Below are 27,323 nucleotides of genomic sequence, written 5' to 3'. Positions count from 1 at the left end.
TTCATGATTGAGGTATATTTGCCATAACAAATGCTGAGAAGATTCCTAATTAGAACTTAACATTTGCTTGACTTAAAGTAATTATGCACTATTAGTTTTCTAAAACAGGGGCCTTGATTTTTATTTTTGATTAGTATTCTTGATACTACAGAACAGTAGTTCTTGACCTTTTGCATGCATAAGAATCACTTGAAAGGCTTGTAAGACCAGGTCACTGGGCCCCATCCCAGAGTTTGAGATTCAGTAACCCTGGGTGGCCCAAGAAATGGGATGGCCCATTTCTAACAAGTTTCCAGGATGCTGATGCTGTTGGCCTGGGGACACTTTCAAAACCACTGCTCTAGAAAAAGGATAATAAATATATAGCAGAAACCATACAATCAGAATCACGGCTCCAGGAAGCTATTGCCAATACCATCAAAGTTTGCAAATAAGGGACAACTTAGTTACCATCTCCGCTCTAGAAACTGTCCCTTTGTCTTCCCAAAAAGACAAACAAAATTTGTTTTAGAAATCAATATTTAAGACTAGAACTGGGTGATAAATGTCAGAGTAATCTGAAAACATAATGAGAGAGTAATCTGAAAACATAATGAGAACTGTAAGTCTTCAATTTAGGGTACTTGAATACTATTATTTCCATTTCTGGTTCTGTGTGGATTTAAGAGGTAGTTGTAGCACCTATTTTTAAATACCTGGTAAATACTCATGTGTTACAAAATTAGTCTCTTTTCATAAAATTTTACAAACCTGCTGATGGCTTAATACTTATTATCTCAACTCCTTCTGGCAAATGCAATTCTTGGCTATAAACCATTTCTGAAAACAGAGTCAACTTGCTGGTACTCTGGAGATTTGCTCTGCAAGCCTGATACTTTTGTGAGAAAGGAGATAGGATCTTCTCTGGAGAAGAAGAATAATGTTCTTCTGGCTGCCAAATGGCTTCAGATAATTTTGTATCTACTTTTTCATCTATAAAACATAAGAAAAGAACCAAAAACTGAGGCAGGGGAACCCTATAAATATTACGATTGCTACATTTCACAATCCGAAACTGCCTTGTAAAAGATAAAATAGTAAACATATAAATATGATTCTTCACATAAGGAAAATAAGAAAAGCTTTTTGAATTGAATAATCTACAGTTATCACCATTTAATGAGAATGGCTTTAAGAAATATGTACCAAATTATCTAATTTTGTGTAATTTGTTAACTTACGCCTATTAAAGTTACACACACACACAAAAGACTTACCTAATGAGACAGGAATTGATTTTAGATGTAAATTCCACATGTGTAATAGTGAACGGTTGTCTTGAGTGCATTCTATGACAATTAGGTAGAACTTCTCAGAAAATCCATTAGGTGAGCTGCCTGTTGGTATTAACGATATTTTTCACTGTTAATATGTATAAAAGAGAAAACTTGCTAAATATGCCAAGTTAAAATAATTGGACTTTAAGAAAAAGAAAATTAAAAACTTCTACCTAAGGTTTCAAATACAAGTGGTATTATAAAATATATTCAAGTCCTTCACCATACGAATTTGTATTAACTTAAAATTTTTACAATAATATGTATGCTATTTCATGTTTGAATTGACAGGTTTACAGTCACCATCATCAAATTGTTCACAAAGATTAAACCATATGAAGTAGAAAATTTCTAAACAGATAGGAACTATGCAATATATACTTAAACTCAACATATCATGATGAAATGGTGGTGCCAAACATTTTTCAAATGAGTAAGGTCCATAATGGATGATGACTTCATGATATTTATCCAATGGTCAAATTATAAGTATTCATTATAAAACATATCATTCAAGAAAATTTGTCTTTGCCCAAATTGCACAGTTTAAACAGCACACAAGTTGCTCAAAATAAATATATCTTTTTAAAATACATCAGAAAAAATCAATGATTTATTTATTGCCTGAAAAAACCTTTTTAACAAGAGATTTTAATCCAACTTTTCTTCATTGTAAGCTATTATTCACTATGTGCACAATTAGGTAAATGAAAATTACAGTATAAAAACAAAATAAATCATAGAACATGTAAAACATGAGAAAGCAGGTATAGAAGGGTACAGACTTTGCCCTTTTATAAATCTGCATAGGAAAAAAATAAAAACCGGAAACCATAAAGTTTTAAATCATCTTGTATTGACAGACTAAATGAAAAGGTAACTTTGGTAATGTATTCTAAGTTAGGCATCCAAAATACAGAAATTAAGAGAAAAGAAAGGATAAAGATTATAACAAAAGAAAAAAGAAATCAATCCTAGTTTTGATAATTTCACTAACAACAAAAAATGCTCCAATAATGAAAATATTTGTAAAACATTTTTCTTCTTCATAATAGAGCAAAAGAAATGAAATCATAATTCCTTAGGTATTTTCTAGGAAACTCTAATAATGAACATAATAGTTTCTGGGTAAAAGTAAAAATTTCCTGAATATTTTAAGAAAAATCATAGCCTTAAAGAGAAAAAAAAATACATTAAAAATTGAAGAATCTGAAAAAAGAAAATGTTAGAACACATGAAGATCATAGAAAATCTCAACCTTATACAAATAGAGTAACTTCTTTTAAAAGTTTTAAAGAGACTTAAATTGTTAACAATATTAACATGTTCATTAATATTTTAATATGAAAAGAAAGGATATTTTTGTTTATACAATAAATAAACCTATCTCCTATGTCTGATATCTTTAATCCCCATTTTTAGCATATTTCCACCATGTTCAGAGTTAAAAAAACACATAAAGTGTATTTGCATAGCTCATTAATTCAGGGAAAACTGATAGAAGACGAAAAGCAATGGTAAGAAATTAGATGTCAACATAAAAGTGCAGAACTCTAAGGAGTACTTCTCATAAAAGAAGAAAAATGGAAAAGGTGGCAGAAAGACATGATATACAAGAGAAGAAAAAAGTCTGAACAAATACAGAAGATATTTAACATCTGAATCTTGATAACTTCTTTGTGTAATGGGCACATAGTGTATAATTGATTTATAAGATTTTGATCCTCAAGAATGCCATTTTTGAGTCTGGTTTGGCTCTGTAATCTCAAGTGATGACCAAGAGATTTTAGCTTTATTTTACTCAGTGTGCTTTCATGTAAAGTAATAATTAATGTTGATGAGAGGAGTTTAACAACATTTTAAAACCTGTTTTACTATAAAAATATTAATTAAGACAATTAGTTTTTAAATTAAGGACTTTCTAGCTTGAAATTTTAAGCTACTTCTTTAAATTACAAATTTTCAAAAGGCAGGAGGTCCATAATATCCAAATGTATGGGTAGGACCCCATCCATGCAAAAAGCTCTCACATGTTAATAATAAAGCATTTCTATTATGCAGTTTAAAAAACATAAAACCAAGATGTCCCTTTAATTTTGTTCATATTTCCTACCTGGTTAAGATACTCACATTTATGATAAATATTTAATAAACCTACTCCAAACAACTTTTACTTCAAACAGACAATGTAAAGCATTTTACTAATTCATCTTTATTAACTGCCTAACACATTGTACATAGTATTTCTCATTCCATAAACACTTCTTCCTTACCTGCATTAGATGAAATGTTGTCTTTGCCAAGGCTTTTCTTCTCAATGTTATTCAAAATGAAGTCTTCTTGAAAAACATGAAGCAGTTGGGTTTTTCTCCCATGCTGAATATAAATAAATATCAATGTAAGTTGATCTATGTGTTATTTACCCAATGCTAAATAGCCAGAAAAATAATACTTCATAATGAGATATTTAAAGGCAGAATAAGAAGTCAAACGTTCAGCAGAACGTAAGTGTATGGTACCTCCATTAGATTAAACAGATGAATATAAAAATTTAGGTCAAGATGATTCGCTTTCATTACAACGAGTCTTTATAAGTAAGAAATAATATCCACCAGTCTTTTATTTAGCCACAAATTGGAAACTAGTTTTCTTTCCAGTGATTTTCATAACCAAGGATGAGGAACCTAAGACCACTTTATTAAATCTAATGGTAATATGATAATATTTTTATAATATGTTTGAGTCAAAGTTTGAAAATTTATTTGGTTGTGAATATAGTAATGAGCATTATAATTTGTTTTCTAGTCTGAAGTCTAGAAAGTAAAATATACAATAGTATGTTATCTATTATGTGATGAGTTAATTACTGAATCTACTTTACCTGTAAATATATAGCAAATTATCCAATTACATTAATATATAGATTTTATGCAAAATGCTTTCACAAACTTTTTTAAATATACCTCCCCCCCAAAATTAATACTTACAAGTTTGGTGATGGTATCTAATGCAATAATGCATCCTGGCCTGGCTGTTGATTGTTGACTGACGATGTTAAAGACTTCACCAACATATTTCTGTTTTTTTAAAAAATTGATAATTTACTAAACAATTCATATGCAAATAAGAGTAACAAAATTTCAGGCATAACAGAAAAATAACAATAAAATTCAAGTGGGCTTAAATATAGTCCCTTTCAACTATAAAAATTCGAGGTCTTTAGTCTTTATAGGAAGTAACACACAAATGAAAAAGCATTACAGCTCAGCTGGTACAGAGAAAAACAAAAGCAATGCTTGATAACCGTTAAGGGAAAAAAATTATATCAATAAATGTGAAAAACTGATTTCAATCTCCTAGAAATGTTCTAATAATTAGTGCTTTTTAAACATTAATTTTGAGGTAGGAAGGCTAGAGCTAAAGAAACAAGATTCCATACTATTCAAGTATGCTGATTTCTTGAGCCATTCATGTCCTGACTGCTTTAGTTAAGGTCACACTGCTAAATTCAGTGGTCTGTTTTCAAATATTTACAGTACTTGCTTTATTAGCAGCATCTGATCTTGGTAATCATTCCTTCTCCCTCTTTGGAATACTTTTTTCTTTTGCCTTCCATTATACGCCACATTCACCCTTGTATTTCCACCCTACTTTTAACAGAGCTTTCCAGCATTCAATCTAATTTTTTTTAACTTTCACTATAGGTATGGGAGTACGTGCGCAAGTGTGTTATATAGGTAAACTGATGTCACAGGGCTTTGTTGTACAGATTATTTCATCATCCAGGTACTAAGCCTACTACCCAACAGTTATTTTTTCTGGTCCTCTCCCTCCTCCCACCTTCCACCCTGAAGAAGTCCCCAGTGTCTGTTGTTCCATTCTTTGGGTTCATAAGTTCTCATCATTTAGCTCCCACTTATAAGTGAGAACATGCAGTATCTGGTTTTCCATTCCTGTGTTAGTTTGCTAAGGATAATGACCTCCTTAAAGAATGGCCTCCATAAAGAAGTTGCTTTATGAATGCCAGCTCCACCCATGTTCCTGCAAAATACATCATTTCATCCTTTTTTATGGCTGCACAGTATTCCATGGTGTACATGTACCACATTTTCTTTTTTTTTTTTTTGAGACAGAGTCTCACTCTGACGCCCAGGCTGGAGTGCAGTGGAGCGATCTCGGCTCACTGCAAGCTCCGCCTCCCGGGATCATGCCATTCTCCTGCCTCAGCCTCCCAAGTAGCTGTGACTACAGGCACCTGCCACCACGCCCTGCTAATTTTTTGTACTTTTTTAGTAGAGACGGGGTTTCACCATGTTAGCCAGGATGGTCTTGATCTCCTGACCTCGTGATCCACCCTCCTCGGCCTCCCAGAGTGCTGGGATTACAGGCGTGAGCCACCGCACCCGGCCGCACCACATTTTCTTAATCCAATCTGTCACTCTTTGTCACTCTTGGGCATTCGGGTTGATTCTGTCTTTGCTATTGTGAATAATGCTGCAATGAATATTTACAGGCATATGCCCTTATCACAGAATGATTTATATTCCTCTGGGTACATAGCCAGTAATGGGATTGCTGGGTCGAAACGCAGTTCTGTTTTTAGCTCTTTGAGGAATCACAGTACTGCTTCCACAATGGCTGAATTAATTTATACTCCCATCAACAGTGTGTGTTCCCTTTTCACTGCAACCTCACCAGCATCTGTTTTTTTTGTTTTTGTTTTTGTTTTTTTTTTCATAATAGCCATTCTGACTGGTGTGAGATAGTGTCACACTGCGGTTTTTATTTGCATTTCTCTAATGATCAGTAATATTCAGTTTATCATGTCTGTTGCCACATGTATATCTTCTTTTGAAAAGTGCTCATGTCCTTTATCCACTTTTTGATGCAGCTGTTTTTCTCTTGTAAATGTGTTTCAGTTCCTTATAGATGTTGGATATTCAGATCTTTCTCAGAGGCATAGTTTGCAAATACTTTCTCCTATTCTGTAGGTTGTCTACTTACTCTGTTGTGATTGCTTTTGATGTCTTTGTCATGAAATCACTGCCCATTCCTATGTCCAGAACGGTATTGCCTAGAATTGTCTTCCAGCGTTTTTAGAGTTTTAGGTTTGACATTTAAGTCTTTAATCCATCTTGAGTTGACTTCCGTATATGATACAAGGAAGGGATCCAGTTTCAATTTTTTGAATATGGCTAGCCAATTCTGCCAGCACCATTTATTAAATAGGGAATCCTTTCTCCATTGCTTTTGTCAAGTTTGTCAAAGATCAGAGAGTTGTAGGTGTGTGGTCTTATATCTGGATTCTTTACTGTGTTCCATTGTCAATGTGCCTGTTTTTGTACCACTACTCTGCTGTTTTGGTTACTGTATCCCTGTAGTATAGTTTGAAGTCAGGTAACATGATACCTCAAAGCTTTGTTTTTTTTTTTTAGCATTGCCTTGGCCACAAAGGCTCTTATTTTGGTTCCATATGACTTTTAAAATAGGTTTCTCTAGTTCTGTGAAGATTGTTGTTGGTGGTTTGATAGGAATAGCATTGAATCTGTAAATTGCTTTGGGCAGTATGTCCATTTTAATGACACTGATTCTTCCTATCCATCAACACAGGATCTTTTTCCCATGTGTTTGTGTCTTACCTGATTTATTTGAGCAGTGTTTTGTAATTCTCATTGTAGAGATCTTTCACCCCCCATGGATAGCTGTATTCCTAGGTATTTTATTCTTTTTGTGGCAGTTGGGAATGGGACTGTCTTCCTGAATTGGTTCTCAGCTTAGCTGCTGCTGGCGTATAGGAATGCCAGTGATTTCTTGTATATTGATTTTTGTATCCTGAAACTTTACTGAAGCTGTTTATTAGATCTAGGAGCCTTTGGGCCAAGACATAGGGTTATCTAGATATAGAAACATGTCATGTACAAACAGTGATAGTTTTACTTCCTGTCTTCCTATTTAGATGCCCTTTATTCCTCTTTCCTGATTGCTCTGGCCAGCACTTCCAACAAAATGTTGAACAGGAGTGGTAAGAGAGGGAATCCTTGCCTTGTGTCAGTTTTCAGGGGGATGCTTCCAGCTTTTGCCCATTCAGTATGATGTTGGCTGTGAGTTTGTCAAAGATGGCTGTTATTATTCTATGTTCCTTCAACACCTAGTTTATGGAGAGTTTTTAACATGAAGGAATGCCAAATTTTATCAAAAGCCTTTTCTGCGTCTATCTAAATAATTGTGTGTTTTTTGTCTTCAGTTCTCCTCATGTGATAAATCATATTTAATTTTCGTATGCTGAACAAAACTTGCATCCTGGGAATTAAGCCTACTTGATCATTGTGAATTAGCTTTCTGATGTGCTGCTGCATTTGGTTTGCCAGTATTTTGTCAAGGACTTTTGCAATGATATTCACAGAGGATACTGGGCTTTCTTTTTGTGTGTGTCTGCCAGGTTTTGGTATCAGGATAATGCTGGCCTCAAAAAATTAGTTGGGGAGGAGTCTCTCCTCAATTTTTTGGAATAGTTTCAGTAGGAATGGTACCAGCTCTTCCTTGTGCATCTGGTGAAATTCAGCTATGAATCCCTCAGATCCTGGGTTTTTCAGTTGGTAGACTATTAATTACTGATTCAATTTTGGAGCTCGTATTGGTCTGTTTGGGGAATCAATTTCTTCCTGGTTCAGTCTTAGGAGGGTGTATGTGTCCAGGAATTTATCCATCCCTTGTAGGTTTTGTAGTCTGTGTCCATGCAGGTGTTTGTAGTAGTTTCTGATTATTGTTTTTATTTCTGTAGAGTGAGTGGTAACTCTAATTTGGTAATTTCTAACTGGGTTTATTTGGATTTTCTCTCTCTTAGTTAGAAATGTATCTGTCTTATTAATTTTTTTCAAGAAACCAATTCCTGGAATTGTAGATCTTTTGAATGGTATTTTGTGTTTCAGTTTCCTTCAGTTCATCTCTGATTTTGATGATTTCTTATCTCCTGCTAGCTTTGGGGTTGATTTGTTTTTCCTTCTCTAATTCTTTCAGTTGTGATGTTAGGTTATTAATTTGTGATCTTTCTGACTTTTTGATGTGAGCATTTAGTACTATAAATTTCCCTCTTAACACTGCCTTAGCTGTGTCCCAGAGATTCTGGCATGTTGTATCTTTATTCTCATTACTTTCAAAGAACTTGGTTTCTGCCTTAATTTCACTGTTTACCCAAAAGTCACTCAGGAGCATGTTTTTAATATCCATGTAATTGCCTGGTTTAAGCTATTTTTTAAATCCTGACTTCTATTTTTATTGTACTGTGGTCCAACGGTGTGTTTCGTATGATTTGCGTTCTTCTGCATTTGCTGAGGATTGTTTTATATCCATTTATGTGGTCCAATTTAGAGTATGTGCCATGTGGCAATGAGAGGAATATCTATTCTGTTGTTTTGGGTGGACAGTTCTGCAGCAGTCTGTCAGATACATTTGGTCCAATGTTGAGTTCAGGTCCTGAATATCTGTTAATTTTCTGCCTACATGATCTAATACTGACAGTGAAGTGTTGAAGTCTCCCAACTTATGTGGGAGTCTATGTCTCTGTGTAGGTTTCTAAGAAGTTGCTTTATGAATCTGGGTGCTCCTGTGTTGGCTGCATGTATATTTACCACAGTTAGGTCTTCTTGTTGAATTGAACCCTTTACCATTGTGTAATGCCTTTCTTTGTCTTTTTAAAATCTTTGTTGGTTTAGAGTCTGGTTTGTCTGAAATCAGGATGGCAACCTGGCTTTTTTCTGATTTCCATTTACTTGGTAGATTTTTCTCCATCCCTTTATTTTGAGCCTATGGGTAAAATCAAAATCATGTGAGATGGGTCTCTTGAAGACCACATACCACTGTTTCTTAAAATTCAGTCTGCCACTCTATACCGTGTACGTGGCGCATTAAGCCTGTTTACATTCAAGGTTAGCACGGATATGTGTGGATCTGATTGTGCTATTGTGTTGTGAGCTGGTTATTATGCTGGCTTGTGTGTGTGGTTGCTTTATAGTGTTACTGGTCTGTGTATTTAAGCGTGTTTTCATATCAGGTGGTAGTGATCTTTCCATTCAATATTTACTACTCCCTTCAAGACCTCTTGTAAGGCAGACTCCCTCAACATTTATCTAAAAAGGGTCTTATTTCTTCTCACTTAGGAAGCTTAGTTTGGCTGGATATGAAATTCTTGGTTGAAGACTTTTTCTTCTTTAACGATGTTGAATATAGGTCCCCAGTCTCTTCTGGAGAAATACGGAACACTTCACAAATTTGCATGTCATCCTTGCCCAGAAGCCATGCTCATCTTCTCTGTATTATTCCAATTTTAGCATATGGTGCTGCTAAAGTGAGCACACATTCAATCTATCACTTCTTAAGATGGTGTCTCTCTCTGTTGTCCAAGGCTGGAGTGCAGTGGTGTGATCTTGGTTCACTGCAACCTCTGCCTCCCAGGTTCAAGCGATTCTCCTGCCTCAGCCTCCCAGGTAGCTGAGACTATAGGTTCCTGCCACCACATCTGGCTAATTTTTATATATTTAATAGATGGGGCTTCACCATGTTGGCCAACCTGGTTTCAAACTTCTGACCTCAAGTGATCCGCCTGCCTTGGCCTCCAAAACAGCTGGGACTGCAGGCATGAGCCATCACTCCTGGCCTAACACTTCTGTTTTCTAACTATAGTCTCACCCTTGACAATCTCACCCACTTCCACAACTTTAAATTTATATGCTGACAACTATTGCATATCTTCAGGCCAGACCTCCCTCTGAACTCCAGATACTAACCTACTATGTCTTTTGGCTGTCAAACAGGCATCTCAAAATTAACATGATCAAAGCCAGACTCTTGAATTTCCCTGTCCCTCAAAACCTGTTACTTCTACATTCTTCCACATCTCAATTTACAGCAATTCTATTCTTCTTAATATTCAATAACGAATTTTGGGAGTCCTCTTTTTTTCTCACACACATACCATATCCAGTTCATTCAGAGTTATTCAATGTTCTAAACAACATCTTGAATTTGGCCATTCTTATCATCTCTGCCATTACCACTAGCTACATTCTAAGCTCCTTTTTTCCCTCTCCTAGACTACTATAATTGGTTCCTAAATTGGTCTCTTTGGATCTACTTCTGCATCCCATGTCTAATCTATACAGCCATCAGAGGAATCATTTAAAACTTAAATCATTTCATACCTCTTCTGTTATTCAGAGTAAAAGCTGAAGTAGCCACAATGGCCTATCAGCCTTCATATGACCTGGCCAGGCTAACTTTCTGACTTTATCCCTATTTTCCACCTCACATGCTCTTCTCTAGCCACGGTGGCCTTATTGCTATTCCTTTATATACTGTATTAGTCCATTTTCACACTGCTATAAATAAATACTTGAGACTGGGCAATTTATAAATAAAAGTTTAACGGACTCATAGTTCTGCATGACAGGGGAGGCCTCAGGAAACTTACAATCATGGTGGAAGGTGAAGGAGAAGTAAGACCTTCTTCACAAGGTGGCAGGAAAAAAGCATGCAGGGGAAACTGCCACTTTTAAAACTATCAGATCTTGTGTGAACTTGCTCACTATCAGGCAAACAGCATGAGGGAAACGGCCCCCACGTTCCAATCACCTCCTACCAGGTGCCTCCCTTGACATGTGCAATTACAATTCGAGATGAGATGTGGGTGAGCACACAGCAATAAACCGTATCAATTCACCCAAGCCCCTCCCAAATCCCCTTTTCACATTCCAAAACCAATCATGCCTTCCCAATAGTTCCCCAAAGTCTTAACTCCTTCCAGAATTAACCCAAAAGTCCAAGTCCAAAGTCTCATCTGAGACAAGGGAAGTCCCTTCTGCCTATGAGCCTGTAAAATCAAAAACAAGTTGGTTACTTCCAAGATACAATGGGAGCACAGGCATTGGGTAAATGTTCTGTTTCAAATAGGAGAAACTGGCCAAAACAAAGGGGCCATGGGCTCCGTGTAAGTCTGAAACTTGGCCAGGCAGTCATTAAATCTTAAGATCCAAAATCTCCTTTGACTACATGTCTTACATCCAGGGCACATTGACAGAGGGGTGGGTTCCCACGGCCTTGGGAAGCTCTGCCCCCGTGGCTCTGCAGGGTACAATGCCTGTGGCTGCTTTCATGGGCTAGTGTTGAGTGCTTATGGCTTTTCCAGGCACATGGTGCAAGCTGTCAGTGGATGTACCTTTTTGGGGTCTGGAGGATGATGGCCCTCTTCTCCCAGTTCCACGAAGCAGGCCCCAGTAGAACTCTGTGGGATACTCCAACTCCACATTCTCCTTCTGCACTGCCTCAGTAGAAGTTCTCCATGAGGGCTTTGCCTCTGCTGCAGACCTCTGCCTGAATATCCAGCTGTTTTCACACATCCTCTGAAATCTAGGTGGTTGCTGCCAAGCCTCAACTCTCATATTCTGCTCACCCACAGGCCCAACACCATGTGGAAGCCACCAAGGCTTAGGGCTTGCACTCTCTGAAGCAAAAGCCCGAGCTGTACCATGGCCCCTTTTAGCCATGGCTGGAGCTAGAGCAGCTGGGAGGAAAGGCACTGAATCCCAAGGCTGCACAGAGCAGCTGGGTCCTGGGCCTGACCCATGAAACCACTTTCACTCCTGGGCCTCTGGACCTCTGATGGGAGGGGCTGCCATGAAGATCTTTGACATGCCCCGGAGACATTTTCCCCATTGTCTTGGCTATTAACATTCAGCTCCTGGTTACTTATTACATTTCTGTAGCCCTTGAATTCTTCCCCAGAAATGGGTTTTTCTTTTCTACCACAGGGTCAGGCTGCATATTTTCTAAACTTTTATGCTCTGCTTCCCTTTTAAACGTAAGTTAACATAAATTTCAATTTCAAGCCATCTCTTTGTAAACACATATAACTGAATGCATTCAGAATAACCCAGGTGATCTCTTGAATGCTTTGCTACTTAGAAATTTCTTCTGCCAGATAACCTAAATCATCTCTCTCAAGTTCAAAGTTCCACAGATCTCTAGAGCTGGACCAAAATGCCACCAGTCTCTTTGCTAAAGCATAACATGAGTGATCTTTGCTCCAGATCCCAGTAAGTTCCTCATCTCCATCAGAGACCACCTCAGCCAGGACTTCATTGTCCATATCACAATCAGCAATTTGGTCAAAGTCATTCAACAAGTCTCCAGGAAGTTCCAAACTTCCCCACATCTTCCTGTCTTCTTCTGAGCCCTCCAAACTATTCTAACTTCTGCGTGTTACCCAGTTGCAATGTTGCTTCCACATTTTTGGGTTATCCTTATAGCAGTGCCCCACTCCTGGTACCAATTATCTGTATTAGCCTGTTTTCACACTCTATAAAGAAATACCTCAGACTGGGTAATTTATAAATTAGTTTAATTGATTCACAATTCTACATGGCTCAGGAGGCCTCAGGACTTACAATCATGGCAGAAGGCAAAGGAGAAGCAAGCACCTTCTTCACAGGTATCAGGAGAGAGCACATGCGCAGGGGAAACTACCACTTTTAAAACCATCAGATCTTGTGAGAACTCCCTCACTAACATGAGAACAGAATGGGAGAACTGCCCCCATGATCCAGTCACCTCCCACCCAGGGCCCTCCCTCAACACGTGGGGATTATAATTCAAGATGTGATTTGGGCGGGACACAGAGCCAAGCCGTATCACATACCAAACATGCTGCGGCCTTGGGATCTCTGAACCAGCTGTCCCTTTTCCCAAATCACTCTCCCTTTAACAAATATCTACATATCTAGTTCCCACATCTTCAGATCTTTACTCAAATGGTACTTTTTCTGTGAAATTTTCCCTGACCAGCAACTTCCTTGGCAATCCTTAATTCTTCTGCAACACTGTTTCTCTCCATAGTATTTTTTAATTAATATATTTTTATCTGTTTTCTTCCTATCTCCCCTTCACCAGAATATAAGCTCTACAATACAAATGTTTACCTGTTTTCTTCACATCTAAATTCCCACTACTTAAAAATGCCTGATAAATAGAAGACCCCCCCAAAAATATATACATTTCTACTGTAAAAGAAAAAAACAGGATTGGAACAGATCACTGACATTTATGCAACTTTGTAAGCCAAGCATTAACAAATACATTAATTGGCAGTCAGGGAGATGGCTTGAATCTCCTAAATAGAAAGCCTGGTACAGCTGAAGGCTACCTCTGGAGATACCAAAAGAAAAATTGTCAAAACCAGAAAAGTGGAAATGCTTGCTTGTTGGATGTTCCAAGACAATGCAGTTAGAAGGTTGTTATTAGGTGGGTATGAGAACAAATGTGGCCTGTCATAAGGCAAAAGCCTTGCAACAATACTGAAAGAACTCTTGTCTGTATCGTAACCAAGCTAAGGGCTCTTTCTTTTCATGCTTAAGATAAAAATTCTATTCCTGTTGTTCCAGCTCCTCTGGCCTATAAAATAATTGCAGATGGGCTGATATAACTTCTACATTATACTGTCAGTAGTCCTCATTTATCTACAAGCAAAGAAGTGTTACAGAAACATATTTTAGGAGACCAGACTCTACTTTCTTTCAAAGAGTGAAAGAAATGGTTTCCTTTTAAAGGAGCTTAGAATCATTGTAAGAGTACAATACAAATGTGAAAAATAAAACAAAGATACAAATGCTTATTACAAATTATAGGTCACAATTCTAGAACATACCCAAAAAATATAAACTATCTAAAAACATAACATTATATACTTAAGCTGTTTTAAAAGACATTACTTACAGAAATTTCAGGGTTAGAAAGCTCAGATAAAAGTTTCTTAGCATCAATAACTGCTTCATATAATCTCAGATATTGTCCATCACTGGCTACAAAGCATGCACTAGGAGAGTTGCAGTATGCACCTAGAAAGTATTTACAAATATTAAAATTTCACCCTTTAATGATAATGTCAGCAAATCTAAATTACTGAAATAAAAACCAGAATACTTACCCAGACAATAACTGGGTATAAGAGTGGGCAGCCATGCCACATTGGAAAAGGCAGAAACATGAAGAGAATTAATCCGGGCAAGCTCAGAAACTCCTCCAGAAAAAGACAATGGCCCAACTGGGTCAACCCTCCAAAGAATAAGCTCACTATAAACTGCATTGGGATCCTGAAATGCCACATCAACAGTGCTTTTATTTTGTTGTGTCCAAGGGCATTCTTCAATATTTAGAGCATCAAAAGGTTGCTTTGGGTTATCAACATCTGGTGTCCTTAATGCATTATGGTGTGATGTTGTCAGCAACAATGGTAATACTGAGTGGCAAGCTAAATCATTAAGATGAAAACGATGACCACAATATCTGGATTTGTGGGAAATACTGAGAACAGTAGAAAAAGCAGATTCCTCAGCAAAACTGACCAGCCACTGATTCAGAGAACCATCAGCGTGTTTTGAAATCATCATAACATTAGGAGTAAAAATACTTAATTTTAAACTATTAGATGATTTATTGTGACCGGAAGAAATAAGCATTGATGTGGAACGGGTGAGGCCAGAAGGTTTCTGTTTCCCTTGCTGAATAGCCAAGTCAACATTCTTGGTACAGGCATACATCATTATGCTTTTACAGAGAGAGTTTGCGTCACCTGTGGGGAAAGCTACTGGAATTCTGGAAACAAAGGACACCTAGAATTAAGAAAGCAAGTGTTAGACATACAAAATTATATAAAGAGGTATCAGAAAACAGTACCCACATAAATAAGAAAGTAGCTCTCCAGAAATAACAGTAGTACCTGTACTTGACGAAACATACCAGGCTGGTATTCATCCAGCCAATCCACATGCCAAACTAGCAAAGAACCATCCATTGGATGAATACTAAATAGCATATCTGCATTTTTACTCCATTCAGACAGAAGTACTTCAATCTGATGATCAATGGCAGCTGACGATAATGACGTAAAACTTGAATTTGGTACCATTTTGTCACAGCCTAATTCCTTCTTTTCAGGATTTATTTTCAGATCTTCAACACCATCATCCGTTTCTATAAGCAAAAGAGTTCATAAACCAAGTAAATACAATCAGGCTTTTACTGTAAATTAAGAATTACCGAGCTTCTGGATAGCTGAATACATGGAGGTCTCATGCCTAAGGAAAGCATGGAAGCTCCATACCCCTTCCACCATACCTTACCCTATACATCTCTTTATCTGTATCCTTTGCAATATCCTTTATAATAAACCAGTAAATGCAATGCTTAATGATAATGCTCCACAGCATGCTTTGAGATCTAGTTTCTTATCTACTTCTGCCCTTGCACAGACGAAAGGAGAAAACTTGGGACTTTCAAAAAATAAAAGTATCATTTGTTACTATAACACCTACCAAGTAGTTCAATTTAATCGCTTACCTTTGGTTTTGAGTTTCATAGCCAGCAGCAATGCCAATATAGGACTAATTGTCAACCCAGAAAAGGAACTTGCTCCATTATTTGAACAACTGAGACAAGTTGTGGAAGTTTCTTTTTTAGTGAGACTCAGTCTTACTCTCGTCTAGGTTGGAGTACAGTGGCGTGATCTCGGCTCACTACAACCTCTGCTGCCCGGGTCTAAGCAATTCTGCCTCAACCTCCCAAGGAGCTGGGATTACAGGTGCCTGCCACTGTGCCCGGCTAATTCTTGTACTTTTTAGTAGAGATGGGGTTTCACCATCTTGGTCAAGCTGGTCTTGAACTCCTGACCTCATGATCCACCTGCCTCGGCCTCCCAAAGTACTGGGATTACAGGCATGAGCCACCACGCCTGGCCAAGTTACGGAAGTTTCTTAATCTGACAGTGGTATGTACCTTATCTTCATTATAATAACACAAAATCAATCCAGCAATCTATAGACAACAACACTTTTATTAACCATGTGCTCAAGAAGGGGCCTCTTTCACCACCTTATAATAATAAAGAGCCTATAGATATAATTTATAGCCAGATCAACTGTTATATATTCTGGTGTAGAGCCTTTTCTTATTTAGTGAGATCTGGGGATATCACCAGAATGGTTCAATCTATCACAACTCCCAAAGAGTTAGTTCAGTCATCAAATATGAATGAGATTTTATTCAGTGGATCAACATCAAACTGGTACTTTGATCCACTTGAGCCATTAAGTACTGTACAATATGCCCAGATCCACATAATGAAGAAGACTTTTTATTTTGAAGAAGTATATATTTTTCTTCAGATTATGTTTTCTTTGCCTTGAGTGTGAGGAACATAAAATGCCTTAGTAAAAGTAATACAACTAGTACAAACACACACACAAATATCTTTATAAATGGATTCAAGATGAAAAACATAACAGTTTTCATATTAATAAGAAATGGGCTCTGCATTAAAAGTAACTTGGCTCCAGAATATAAAGTCACTGGAGTTCACTGAGTATTCAGTAGTCATACAGGACTCAGTCAGTGGATTACTGGTAGAAAACTTAGTATCAGCTGGAAAGTAAGTAAACTGGCTTCTCGATCCAGATATTCTATATTCAACCACTCAGCTTAACCTTCAGTAACACACACTGCTTTTCCGGACCTCAGTTTTGCTCACGCTAAAAAGAGGGAATTGGAATTAGAACTATAATTGGGACTGAGTTTTTTTTTTTTTAAGGCGGAGTCTCGCTCTGTTGCCCAGGCTAGAGTGCAGTGGCGCCACCTTGGCTCACTGCAAGCTCCGCCTCCCGGGTTCACGCCATTCTCCTGCCTCAGCCTACCGATTAGCTGGGACTACAGGCGCCTACCACCACACCCGGTTAATTTTTTTGTATTTTTAGTAGAGACAGGGTTTCACCATGTTAGCCAGGATGGTCTCAATCTTCTGATCTCATGATCCACCCACCTTGGCCTCCCAAAGTGCTGGGATTACAGGCGTAAGCCACCGCGCCCGGCAGGGACTGTTTTTAAAATACATTATTTGAGTGTAATTTGTACTTTCTCCAAAGTACCAGGTTTATCCAAATCTCAGTATGCTACATTAGTTATCCTCTAGGTGTATGGACTTGTAACTGGTATGGCATCTTAAAGAAACCATTTCAAGGGAATGCATTTATGGTGCCAATTTCCAGGTTTCCTTCAACACCTTAGTAATAAAAAATAAACTATATATCAACTTATCAATACAAGTAAATATGTATAGTCTTTCCTCTTTCAAAAATCCCAGTCCCCTCACCCTCCCCCAATTCCTGGTTAGCAATATAGAGCCTTTCTCTGAAGAGACATTTTTTTTAAGTTTTGACTGTTTACCAGATTTAAAAAGTAAGTCAAGATATACAAATCAATTAGAAAAAAAAAAAAAAAACTCAGCAGGAAATTTGATAAAAGGTATTAAAAGGCAAGTCACAGAAGGGCTAAAATATAATAAAAGATATTCTGCTTAATTTGCATCAAGAAAATGCAAAGTAAAATAAGTTGTCCATTGTCCCCTTATCAACTGGCAAAAAAAAAAAAAAAAAGTAATACAATGAAAACATCCAGTGTTGATAAGGATGTAAAGCATATATTTGGACACACTAAGAGAAAGTAAAAACTGGTAAAACATTCCTGGAGGGCAATTTGTCAGAAGTTATTGATATTTAAATTGGTACACTCCCTGGAAATTCTACACCTAGAAATCAAGGTTATAGAAAAACTCACACAAAAATTAAAAAGACAAGTCATTGTACCTAGAATAATGAAAAATAATTTAAATCAATTTAAATGTCTATCAATAGAAGACCTGTTAGACATTTTTCTTAGACATGGAATACTCAGCAACCATTATATACAATGAAATGAAAAACTGCCCATTACTTGCAAGCCGAGCGTGGTGTTTCACGCCTGTAATCCCAGCACTTTGGGAGGCCCTGGTGGGTGGATCACGTGAGGTCAGGAGTTTGAGACCAGCCTGGCCAACATGGTGAAATCCTGTCTCTACTAAAAATACAAAAATTAGCCAGGCGTGGTGGCAGGTGCCTGTAATCCCAGCTAATCAGGAGGCTGAGGCAGGAGAATTGCTTGAACCCAGGAGGTGGAGGCTGCAATAAGCCAAGATTGCACCACTGCACTCCAGCCTGCGTAACAGAGCAAGACTCCATCTCAAAAAGACAAACAAAAAAAACAAAGTACAGAACATTATTTCTGTATAAAAATGAGCACCCACAGTACAACTTTTAAGAGTCTGTATTTAGATGTTTGTATGAGCATAAGAAAAGAATCAAACTGGAAGGATACTTATCAAACTTAACAATGTGGAAACTTTATAACTATCTGTATACTTGTTTGATTTTTCTTCCCTAATGATCACAAACAATCTTGACATTAAAAGAAAACTTAAAAAAAAAAAAAAAAAAAAAACACATGGCTAGCTGCCCACCACAGTTTCTCACTTCCCATTTCTCAGTCTATAAAGCCTTATACAGTCAGAATTACATGGGCCCTGTGACTAGCTCTTGTCAGCCAAATGACAGTGTAAGTGATACGTGTCAATCAAGGTAGCTGAGAAAACAGCTAAGCTTTCTTTCTCTCTACCTCTCTCTCTACACCAACTGAAGGCCAAAGGCAGAGAAATTTAAAGTACTAGTTCCAATGCTTCTCAAACTTTAATGTACATACAAATCACCTGGAAACTTCATTAAATTGCAGATTCTGGTTTGGTGGGTCTGTGTGGACCTTGAGACATGCATTCTAACGAGCTCCTGGGTAACACCAATGCTGCCAGTCTACAGAGAGTCCTTTATATAGGGAAGTCCTCAGGGCTAACAAAACCAGAAGAATGAGAACCCTGAGTCCTTAAATAACCATGTGGAAGAAAGCCACCTGGAACAGAAATATCTACACTGGATTATTAAATGAGCTAGTCCATGTTTGGATCACGTCATTGCAATTTTGGAGTTTATTTCCTACAAGTAGCTAGTTTTACCCTAATATGAAAACGTCTGCTATTTTGAACAAAACTTTAAATTTTTCTGTCTTCTTAAAGTTTTACCTTCATCAGATTTTACATCTGCCTGATTAGAATCTTCTACACTGGCCTCAGAAGATGGTTGTTCAAAACTTTTTCTAAGTTGCTGTAAAAAAACTTCCATGGACAAAGTAAAATGCAGTTCTTTATTGTTTAGCCAGTGTACAACAAAAGGTCCAGTCTTCTCTTCATTTTCATTTAGACTCAGAGATGTAATAGATGGAAGAAGTGGAATGTCTGTAAGAGAAAAAAAGATTGTAAAATTAAAATTTTTACCTTCTAGCATATAAAACATTCATGTTTCATATTTTTATTACTATTACATTTAAATTTTGTTTGCCTGAAAGTCTTTCTCTTTCACTTTTTAATTTTATTTTGAGTTTTTTTTTTTTTTTTTTTTGAGACAGAGTCTTGCTCTGCTGTCAGGCTGGAGTGTACTGGCGTGATTTTGGCTCACTGCAAATTCCCTGGTTCAGGCCATTCTCCTGCCTCAGCTTCCTGAGTAGCTGGGATTACAGGCACGTGCCACCACGCCCAGCTAATTTTTGTATTTTTAGTAGAGACAGGGTTTCACCATGTTGGCCAGGATGGTCTCGATCTCCTGACCGATCGGGATCCACCTGCCTCAGCCTCCCAAAGTGCTGGGATTACAAGCGTGAGCCCCTGTGCCCGGCCTATTTTGGGATTTTTTAAAGACTATTTTTTAGAGTAGTTTTAAGTTCATAGCAAAATTCAAAGGTACAGCCATATTCCCCATCCTATATATACACAGCCTCCCACATTATCAACACCCATTACCAAAGTGGTACATTTATTACAACTGATGAATCCACACTGACACATCACTATCACCCAAAGTCTGTAGTTTACCTTAGGGTTCATTCTTGGTGTTGTACATTCTACAGGTCTGAACAAATTTATAATATTTATCTTTAAATCTCTGGAATACATTTTATTTTATTTTATTTTATTTTTGAGACGGAGTCTAGCTCTGTCGCCCAGGCTGGAGTGCAGTGGCCGGATCTCAGCTCACTGCAAGCTCCGCCTCCCGGGTTCACACCATTCTCCTGCCTCAGTCTCCCGAGTAGCTGGGACTACAGGCGCCACCACCTCGCCCAGCTAGTTTTTTTGTATTTTTTAGTAGAGACAGGGTTTCACCGTGTTAGCCAGGATGGTCTCGATCTCCTGACCTCGTGATCCACCCGTCTCGGCCTCTCAAAGTGCTGGGATTACAGGCTTGAGCCACTGCGCCCGGCCTAGAATACACTTTATTTAACCTCTAAATAAGATTTCCAGCTGGGGCTAGTCATGGAGCGGGGAGGAGATGCCAGTCAGCAAGAGATCCGCTGCGGAGGAGAGAAGCATCAACAGCAGCATCGTAGCTCAACAGAAGAACCCTGAAGTCTACGTGGGAGTTTTCCAATCTCCCAAATCAAATTCAAATATCCAGAAAATCAGTGAAGAGAGGGTTGGAATTCATACTTATGGTAGTTGGTAAATCTGGATTCAGAAACTTTACATTAATCGACTCATTATTCCTCACAGATTTGTATTCTCCAGAGTATCCAGATCCTTCTCACAGAATTAAAAAGATTGTGCAGGTGGAACTACACAAAGTTTTAATCAAAGAAGGTGGTGTTCAGTTGCTGCTCACAAGAGTTGATATCCTAGGATTTAGAGTTGCAATGGGTAATAGTAATTTCTGGTTGCTGACTACACTGAAAGGAAATTGAGGACCACCTAAACGGAGAATCATGATAAAACAGATGTCAGATGCCTGATAATAGGGTACAGTGTTGTTTATACTTCATTGCTCCTTCAGGACATGGACTTAAACCATTGGATACTAAGTTTATGAAGCTTTTGCTTGAAAAAGTGAGTATCATCTCACTTATTGCCAAAGTAGACATGCTGATACCAGAGAAATGCCAAGTTTAAAAACAGATAATGAAAGAAATCCAAGAACATAAAATTAAATATATGAATTTCCAAAAACATAAGATGAAGAAAATAAACTTGTTAAAAAGATAAAGGACTGGCTGGGTGCAGCGGCTCATGTCTGTAATCCTAACACTCTGGGAGGCCGGAGCAGGCAGATCACTTGAGGCCAGGGGTTCGAGACCAGCCTGGTCAACATGACGAAACCCCATCTCTACTAAAAATACAAAAATTAGCCAGGCATGGTGGCATGTGCCTGTAATCGTAGCTACTTGGGAGGCTGAGTCACAAGAATCACTTGAAGCCAGGAGGCGTAAGTTGCAGTGAGCTATCGGCCGCTGGACTCCAGATTACCAGACTAAGTTATTCTGTGAGTAATTCTGTAAGTTTAAAGTTGAACTAAAGTTCTATCCTGGACAACCAGCTATCACCAGGTTTGCCTGGGTGACAGAGTGAGACTCTGTCTCAAAAAAAAAGAAAAGGAAAAAGGACTGTTTCTCTCTTGCTGTGGTAGGCAGTAATACTACCACTGAAGTTAATGGCAAGAGAGTCAGAGGAAAGCAGTATCCTAGGGGTGTTGCTGATGTTGAATATGGTGAACACTGTAATTTTACAATTCAAAGGAATATGTTGATAAGAACACACATACAAGACTTGAAAGATGTTCCTGATAGTGCCCACTATGAAAACTACAGAAGCAAAACACTGGCAGCTGACTTACAATGGAGTTGGTAACAAGAAGAATAAAGGGCAGCTTACTAAGAGCCCTCAGGCACAAACAGAAGAGGAAAGAAGAGAGCATGTAGCTAAAACGAAGAAGATGGAAACAGAGATAGAGAAGGTGTTCAAGATGAAGGTCAAAAACAAAGTTCAAAAACTGAAGGACCAGGAAACTGAGCTCCAACGGTGCCAAGAGCAAAAAGGAATTTAAGCACAGGGCAAATAATTAGAGGAAAAACGATATCAGTTTGAGAATGAGAAAGCAAACTGAGAAGCTCAACTCAACAACATATTTTAGAACAGAACTCTTCAAGATCCCTGAAAAAGAACAATAGAAAGTGAAGATCTTTTAAACTCTCTACTGACCACCAGTTATGCATTAGTTGTCAACGCCAGCTTGGACATCAGTGTTAAATGAATCTGTCTAATCAATCTTTACCAGTTTTGTCTATAATGATGGATTTTACAGCCTGACAAAATTTTTTTTTGTTATTGTTCTTGATGGAGGTTATGATGCCTTGAATGGTCCATGGTGTTGTGCACTTAGAAATAACAGCTCTAAGTACATTTCCTACATTTTCCTTTTTGACTTTCGTTGAACAGATATCCTCAATTTAATGCAAGAGAACATTTTGTTGTTATACATTCATGTCCTGGTGGTATGACTGTTGACAGGATATTCCAAAATAAAAGGATACTGCAAGGTTTTCAATGAGGATAAATTGCCATAATATAATGCAAACTGCTTTTTTGATAATTATAATACAAAGGTTCCATTCAATGAAGCATATACAATAATGTAATAAATACATATATTTATATTTTATTTTATTTTTGAGACATAGTTTCACTCTTGCTGTCCAGGCTGGAGTGCAATGACGCAATCTCAGCTCACTGCAACTTCCGCCTCCCAGGTTCAAGCGATTCTTCTGCCTCAGCCTCCCAAGTAGCTGGGATTACAGGCATACACCACCAAACCTGGCTAATTTTGTATTTTTAGTAGAGACGGGGTTTCACCATGTTGGCCAGGCTGGTCTCAAACTCCTGACTTCACCACTGCCTCGGCCTCCCAAAGTGCTGGGATTATAGGCGTGAGCCACTGCACCCAGCCAATAACATACTGTAGTCTAATACAGTTGATCCTTCCATTGTTTAAAAATACACATGAAAAAAGAAAAAAACCTATATGCTTACAGTGCATCCAGAGCTTTTTTATAGCAACCTTTGTTTGTTTTGGATTTTTAAAATATACATTGGCCGGATGCAGTGGCTCACGCCTATAATCCCAGCACTTTGGGAGGCCAAGGCATGTGGATCACGAGGTCAGGAGATGGAGCCCATCCTGGCTAACACGGTGTAACCCTGCCTCTATTAAAAATACAAAAAATTACCTGGGAGTGGTGGTAGGCACCTGTAGTCCCAGCTACTCGGGAGGCTGAGGCAGGAGAATGGCGTGAACCCGGGAGGCAGAGTTTGCCGTGAGCCGAGATGGCACCACTGCACTTCAGCCTGGGTGACAGAGTGAGACTCTGTCTCAAAAAACAATAATAATAAATAAATAAATATATATAATCCTCATTTAGTGCCCTCCTTAGCTAGAATCTCATTACTAATTCATTTTTTTACAACATTAAATTTAGATATTTTCCATATATTGGTCCTGCTAAAATAGAATATAGCATCTTTCTTATGGTAGTAACCAACAAGGAAACTTTCCTTTAACTCCCTTTTTATACTTTCGGTAAGCAGCAGGGGGAAAAATGCATTCATAGATAATTTCTAGGCAAAATTGTAAAGCTAATGAACCAATCTTTTTCTATTTATGCTGTCTATTTCACTAGAAGAGAAAAAAAGTCTTTTTACCCTAGAAGAGTTAAAAGTCACCATTCTGCATTTAGTTATATTCATATATTGCATTTCTGTATTTTTGTTTCTACTGTCAAAAATCCACATAACAATGTGATGTAAAAGAAAAGATTTCCAACATGTTTGCCACTATTATTATTAGTAACATATTTAAGTGGTAAATTTAATGTATCTATTGTAAAGGAAATTAAATTATATATTTTAGGTCATATAGCATAATTCATTTAAACCATAAATGTTTTAAAACTGAAAAATATTCATATGACGTCTATAATTTGTAGCTCTGTTAACAGAACTATCTTAATTTATAACAAATTTTGATAATAAGCAAATTTTAAAGATCTGCAAAAAAAAAAAAAAAAGTTGGCTGGGCGCAGTGGCTCACACCTGTAATACCAGCACCTTGGGAGGCCGAGGCGTGCGGATCACAAGGTCAGAAATTCGAGACCAGCCCGGCCAACATGCTGAAACATCAACTCTACTAAAAATACAAAAATTAGCCAGGAGTGGTGGTGCCTGCCTGTAATTCTAGCTACTCAGGAGGCTGAGGCAGAAGAATCGGTTGAACTCGGGAGGCAGATGTTGCAGTGAGCCTTGATTATACCACTACACTCCAGCTTGGCGACAGAGCAAGACTCAGTCTCAAAAAAAAAAAAAGTCATCACCATAATGTCAAAGGAACTAGTAACATATGTATCTTAATATCAACAACAATTAGTTTTTACTTAATAGACTGATCTATCAACCTCTTTAATGAGCTAATTCTAAGATGGACTGTTTATTTGTTAGCATCAAGACTGAAGTTGAGGTTCCCTTCTCATAATCAAGGAAAGCATTCAAGACAGTCACCTCAGCTAAAAAAGCATTTGTTCCTTGGTATTACTTTTTTTTTTTTTTTTTTTTTTGAGATGGAGTCTTGCTCTGTCACTCAGGCTGGGGTGCAGTGGTGTAATCTCAGCTCACTACAACCTCTGCCTCCCAGGTTCAAGCAATTCTCCTGCCCCAGCCTCCCAAGTAGCTGGGACTACAGGTGCCTGCCACCACACTCGGCTAATTTTTTTTTGTATTTTTGGTAGAGAAAGGGTTTTACCATGTTGGACAGGCTGGTCTTGAACTCCTGGCCTCAGGTGATCCGCCCACCTCAGCCTCCCAAAATGTTGGGATTACAGGGATGAGCGACCGCGCCCAGCTCCTTGGTGTTACTTTTGATATGAATGTAAAAGTGAGTATACTGAAGTACAAATCCAGTGAGTTGTTGCAAATAATCCCTAATTATGGAAGTAAGCAAAAATTTAAGTATCACATTAAATCAAACCTGGATCATGCTGGCGTCTGCTAAACTGTAAAGGCTAGAATGAACTCAAGGAGTGTAAACAATTTTCTCCAAATCTATTTTTTAAAAGAAAAGTAAAGAAAGGCCAGGCACGGTGGCTCCTGCCTGTAATCCCAGCACTTTGCGAGGCCGAGGCAGGCAGATCACAAGGTCAGGAGTTTGAGACCAGCTTGGTCAACATGGTGAAACCCCGTCTCTACCAAAAATATAAAAAATTAGCTGGGCGTGGTGGTGGGCACCTGTAATCTCAGCTACTCAGGAGGCTGAAGCAGGAGAATTGCTTGACCCAGGAGGCAGAGGTTGCTGTGAGCCGAGATCACGCCATTGCACTCTAGCCTGGGCAACAGAGCAAGAGTCCGTCTCAAAAAAAAAAAGAGTATTTCATAATAAACAAAAACTCATCAATATTTGTTAGTGGTTATCTTCTAGAGAGAGGGACAAAGGCGGAGTAGAGGTGAAAACTAGGCTTTTACTTTTCACTTTTTGTACAAATAACACCTTATGTAAATATTGCCTTTAATGTTTTCCTCAAGTAATATTCCAGGCTCTACTTTAAATGCTCCAATTATGACAACTAGTTTTTATACTCATAAAAATTATTTACTTGAGGCAGACAGAATGCTTGAGGCCTGGAGTTCAGTATCAGCCTGGCCAACATGGTGAAAACCCGTCTCTATTAAGAATGCCAAAATTAGCTGGGCATGGTAGCACAATCCTGTAACCCCAGCTTCTTAGGAGGCTGAGGCATGAGAATCGCTTGACCCCAAGAGGCAGAGGCTGCAGTGAGCCAAGATCGCACCACTGCATTCCAGCCTGGGCAACGGAGCAAGACTCTGTCCAAAAAAAAAAACAAGTTACTAAAATAATAAGTCCTGGCTAGGTACAGTGGCTCATGCCTATAATCTCAACACTTCAGGAGGCCAAGGCAGGTGGAACTCTTGAGCCCAGGAGTTTGAGACCAGCCTGGACAACATGGTGAAACTGAGTTTCTACTAAAAATACAAAAAATTAGCTGGACATGGTGGTATGCACCTATAGTCCCAGCTACTTGGGAGGCTGAGATGCAAGAATCACCTGGGCCTGGGAAGTCGAGGTTGCAGTGAACCGTGTTCAAGCCACTATACTCCAACCTGGGTAACAGGAGTGATTCCCCATCTCAAAAATAATAAGTACTTAAATCTTCAAATTCATAGGTAGACCCAGATATTCTAGATCTCTTATTCTAATAGTACATATTTGACTACAGAGATAAGTTTCTTAATTCTCCCAGTAATAACTTTTATATATTTCTGCCCTCTTTATGGAATGGATCCAAAGATCAAGTACCAAACACAAAGATTTTAACAACTATACGATAATTATAAAATACTACTTTTAGAGGTTGGACATGGCAGCTCATGCTGGTAATCCCAGCATTTTGGGAGGCCAAGGCAAGACGACTGCTTGAGGCCAGGAGTTTGAGACCAGCCTGGGCAACACAGCGATACAAAATAAAAAGTAAAACAATACAATACTACATCCGTAGTACTAACCTTTATTAAGTAACAATTCAAATATTATCTTTTGAATAAACTAATAATGAACTTCAATGCCTTATCAAGATCCTAACTCACAAGTCAAATCATGGTCTTAAAGAGCAAACAAACAGAAATCAGTGAGCTTGCTACAATGAAAAGTGGGCTAAGAAAGTCATCTCCAATATTTTACTTATTTGAAAACTAAAAGTATAACTTACTTGTCATAAAATCAAACTATTCAATTTCAGAAACATGTTTTGAACAATGTTTCATTACCTGTGGCTGGATTGATGCTGGCTGCAATATGAAAGTGGCAAAGTGCATTGGCATGCAGTGGAGTGTTCCTGTGCACATGATGAGGATCCTGCTGATGTGGCAGATACCCAGTATGTGCTACAAGTGCAAGTGATCTCCTCCGACCTCTTCGAAAATGTCTCAGGTTTACCTGTGTGAATAGAAACAAAACTAATGCCTATACTGTCAAAAGTCGTACATGTGTAGGTTACACAATGATTTTCAGAAGTTACATATATCCTAGTTCAGAACATTTTATACGCTTTATATGTAAAAACGCCTTTTAACGTTTTATATGTAAAAACATCTTTCAATATTTTGGTATAGCAAATTTGAATCCTGAAGAATAAAGTTATGACTTAAAGTACCCAGATGTTCTC

The 27,323-nt window shown here is 38.0% G+C and overlaps 1 protein-coding gene and 1 pseudogene across 2 annotated transcripts in view; one reads left to right on the top strand and one right to left on the bottom strand.

Moving 5' to 3' along the window:
* DMXL1 (Dmx-like 1) overlaps positions 1–27,323 on the bottom strand; it is a 172,455-nt gene that overhangs the window by 98,480 nt on the left and 46,652 nt on the right. For both annotated transcript variants that reach the window (XM_011963676.1, XM_011963677.1), the window contains exons 9-17: positions 26,926–27,094; positions 19,300–19,512; positions 15,082–15,335; positions 14,290–14,974; positions 14,079–14,200; positions 4,304–4,393; positions 3,590–3,692; positions 1,257–1,376; positions 751–972 (exon numbers count right to left, since the gene is read on the bottom strand). In XM_011963676.1, the coding sequence (XP_011819066.1) occupies positions 751–972; positions 1,257–1,376; positions 3,590–3,692; positions 4,304–4,393; positions 14,079–14,200; positions 14,290–14,974; positions 15,082–15,335; positions 19,300–19,512; positions 26,926–27,094 (1,978 nt within the window). The remainder of the gene's footprint in view (positions 1–750; positions 973–1,256; positions 1,377–3,589; positions 3,693–4,303; positions 4,394–14,078; positions 14,201–14,289; positions 14,975–15,081; positions 15,336–19,299; positions 19,513–26,925; positions 27,095–27,323) is intronic.
* Positions 20,600–22,275, top strand: LOC105527382 (annotated as a pseudogene).

The sequence above is a fragment of the Colobus angolensis genome, unplaced genomic scaffold (assembly GCF_000951035.1).
Source record: "Colobus angolensis palliatus isolate OR3802 unplaced genomic scaffold, Cang.pa_1.0 Scaffold62, whole genome shotgun sequence".
In the NCBI taxonomy this organism is placed as follows: domain Eukaryota; kingdom Metazoa; phylum Chordata; class Mammalia; order Primates; family Cercopithecidae; genus Colobus; species Colobus angolensis.
The sequence above is the reverse complement of the archived record's forward strand: the minus strand, read 5'-3'. Positions and strand labels throughout refer to the sequence as shown.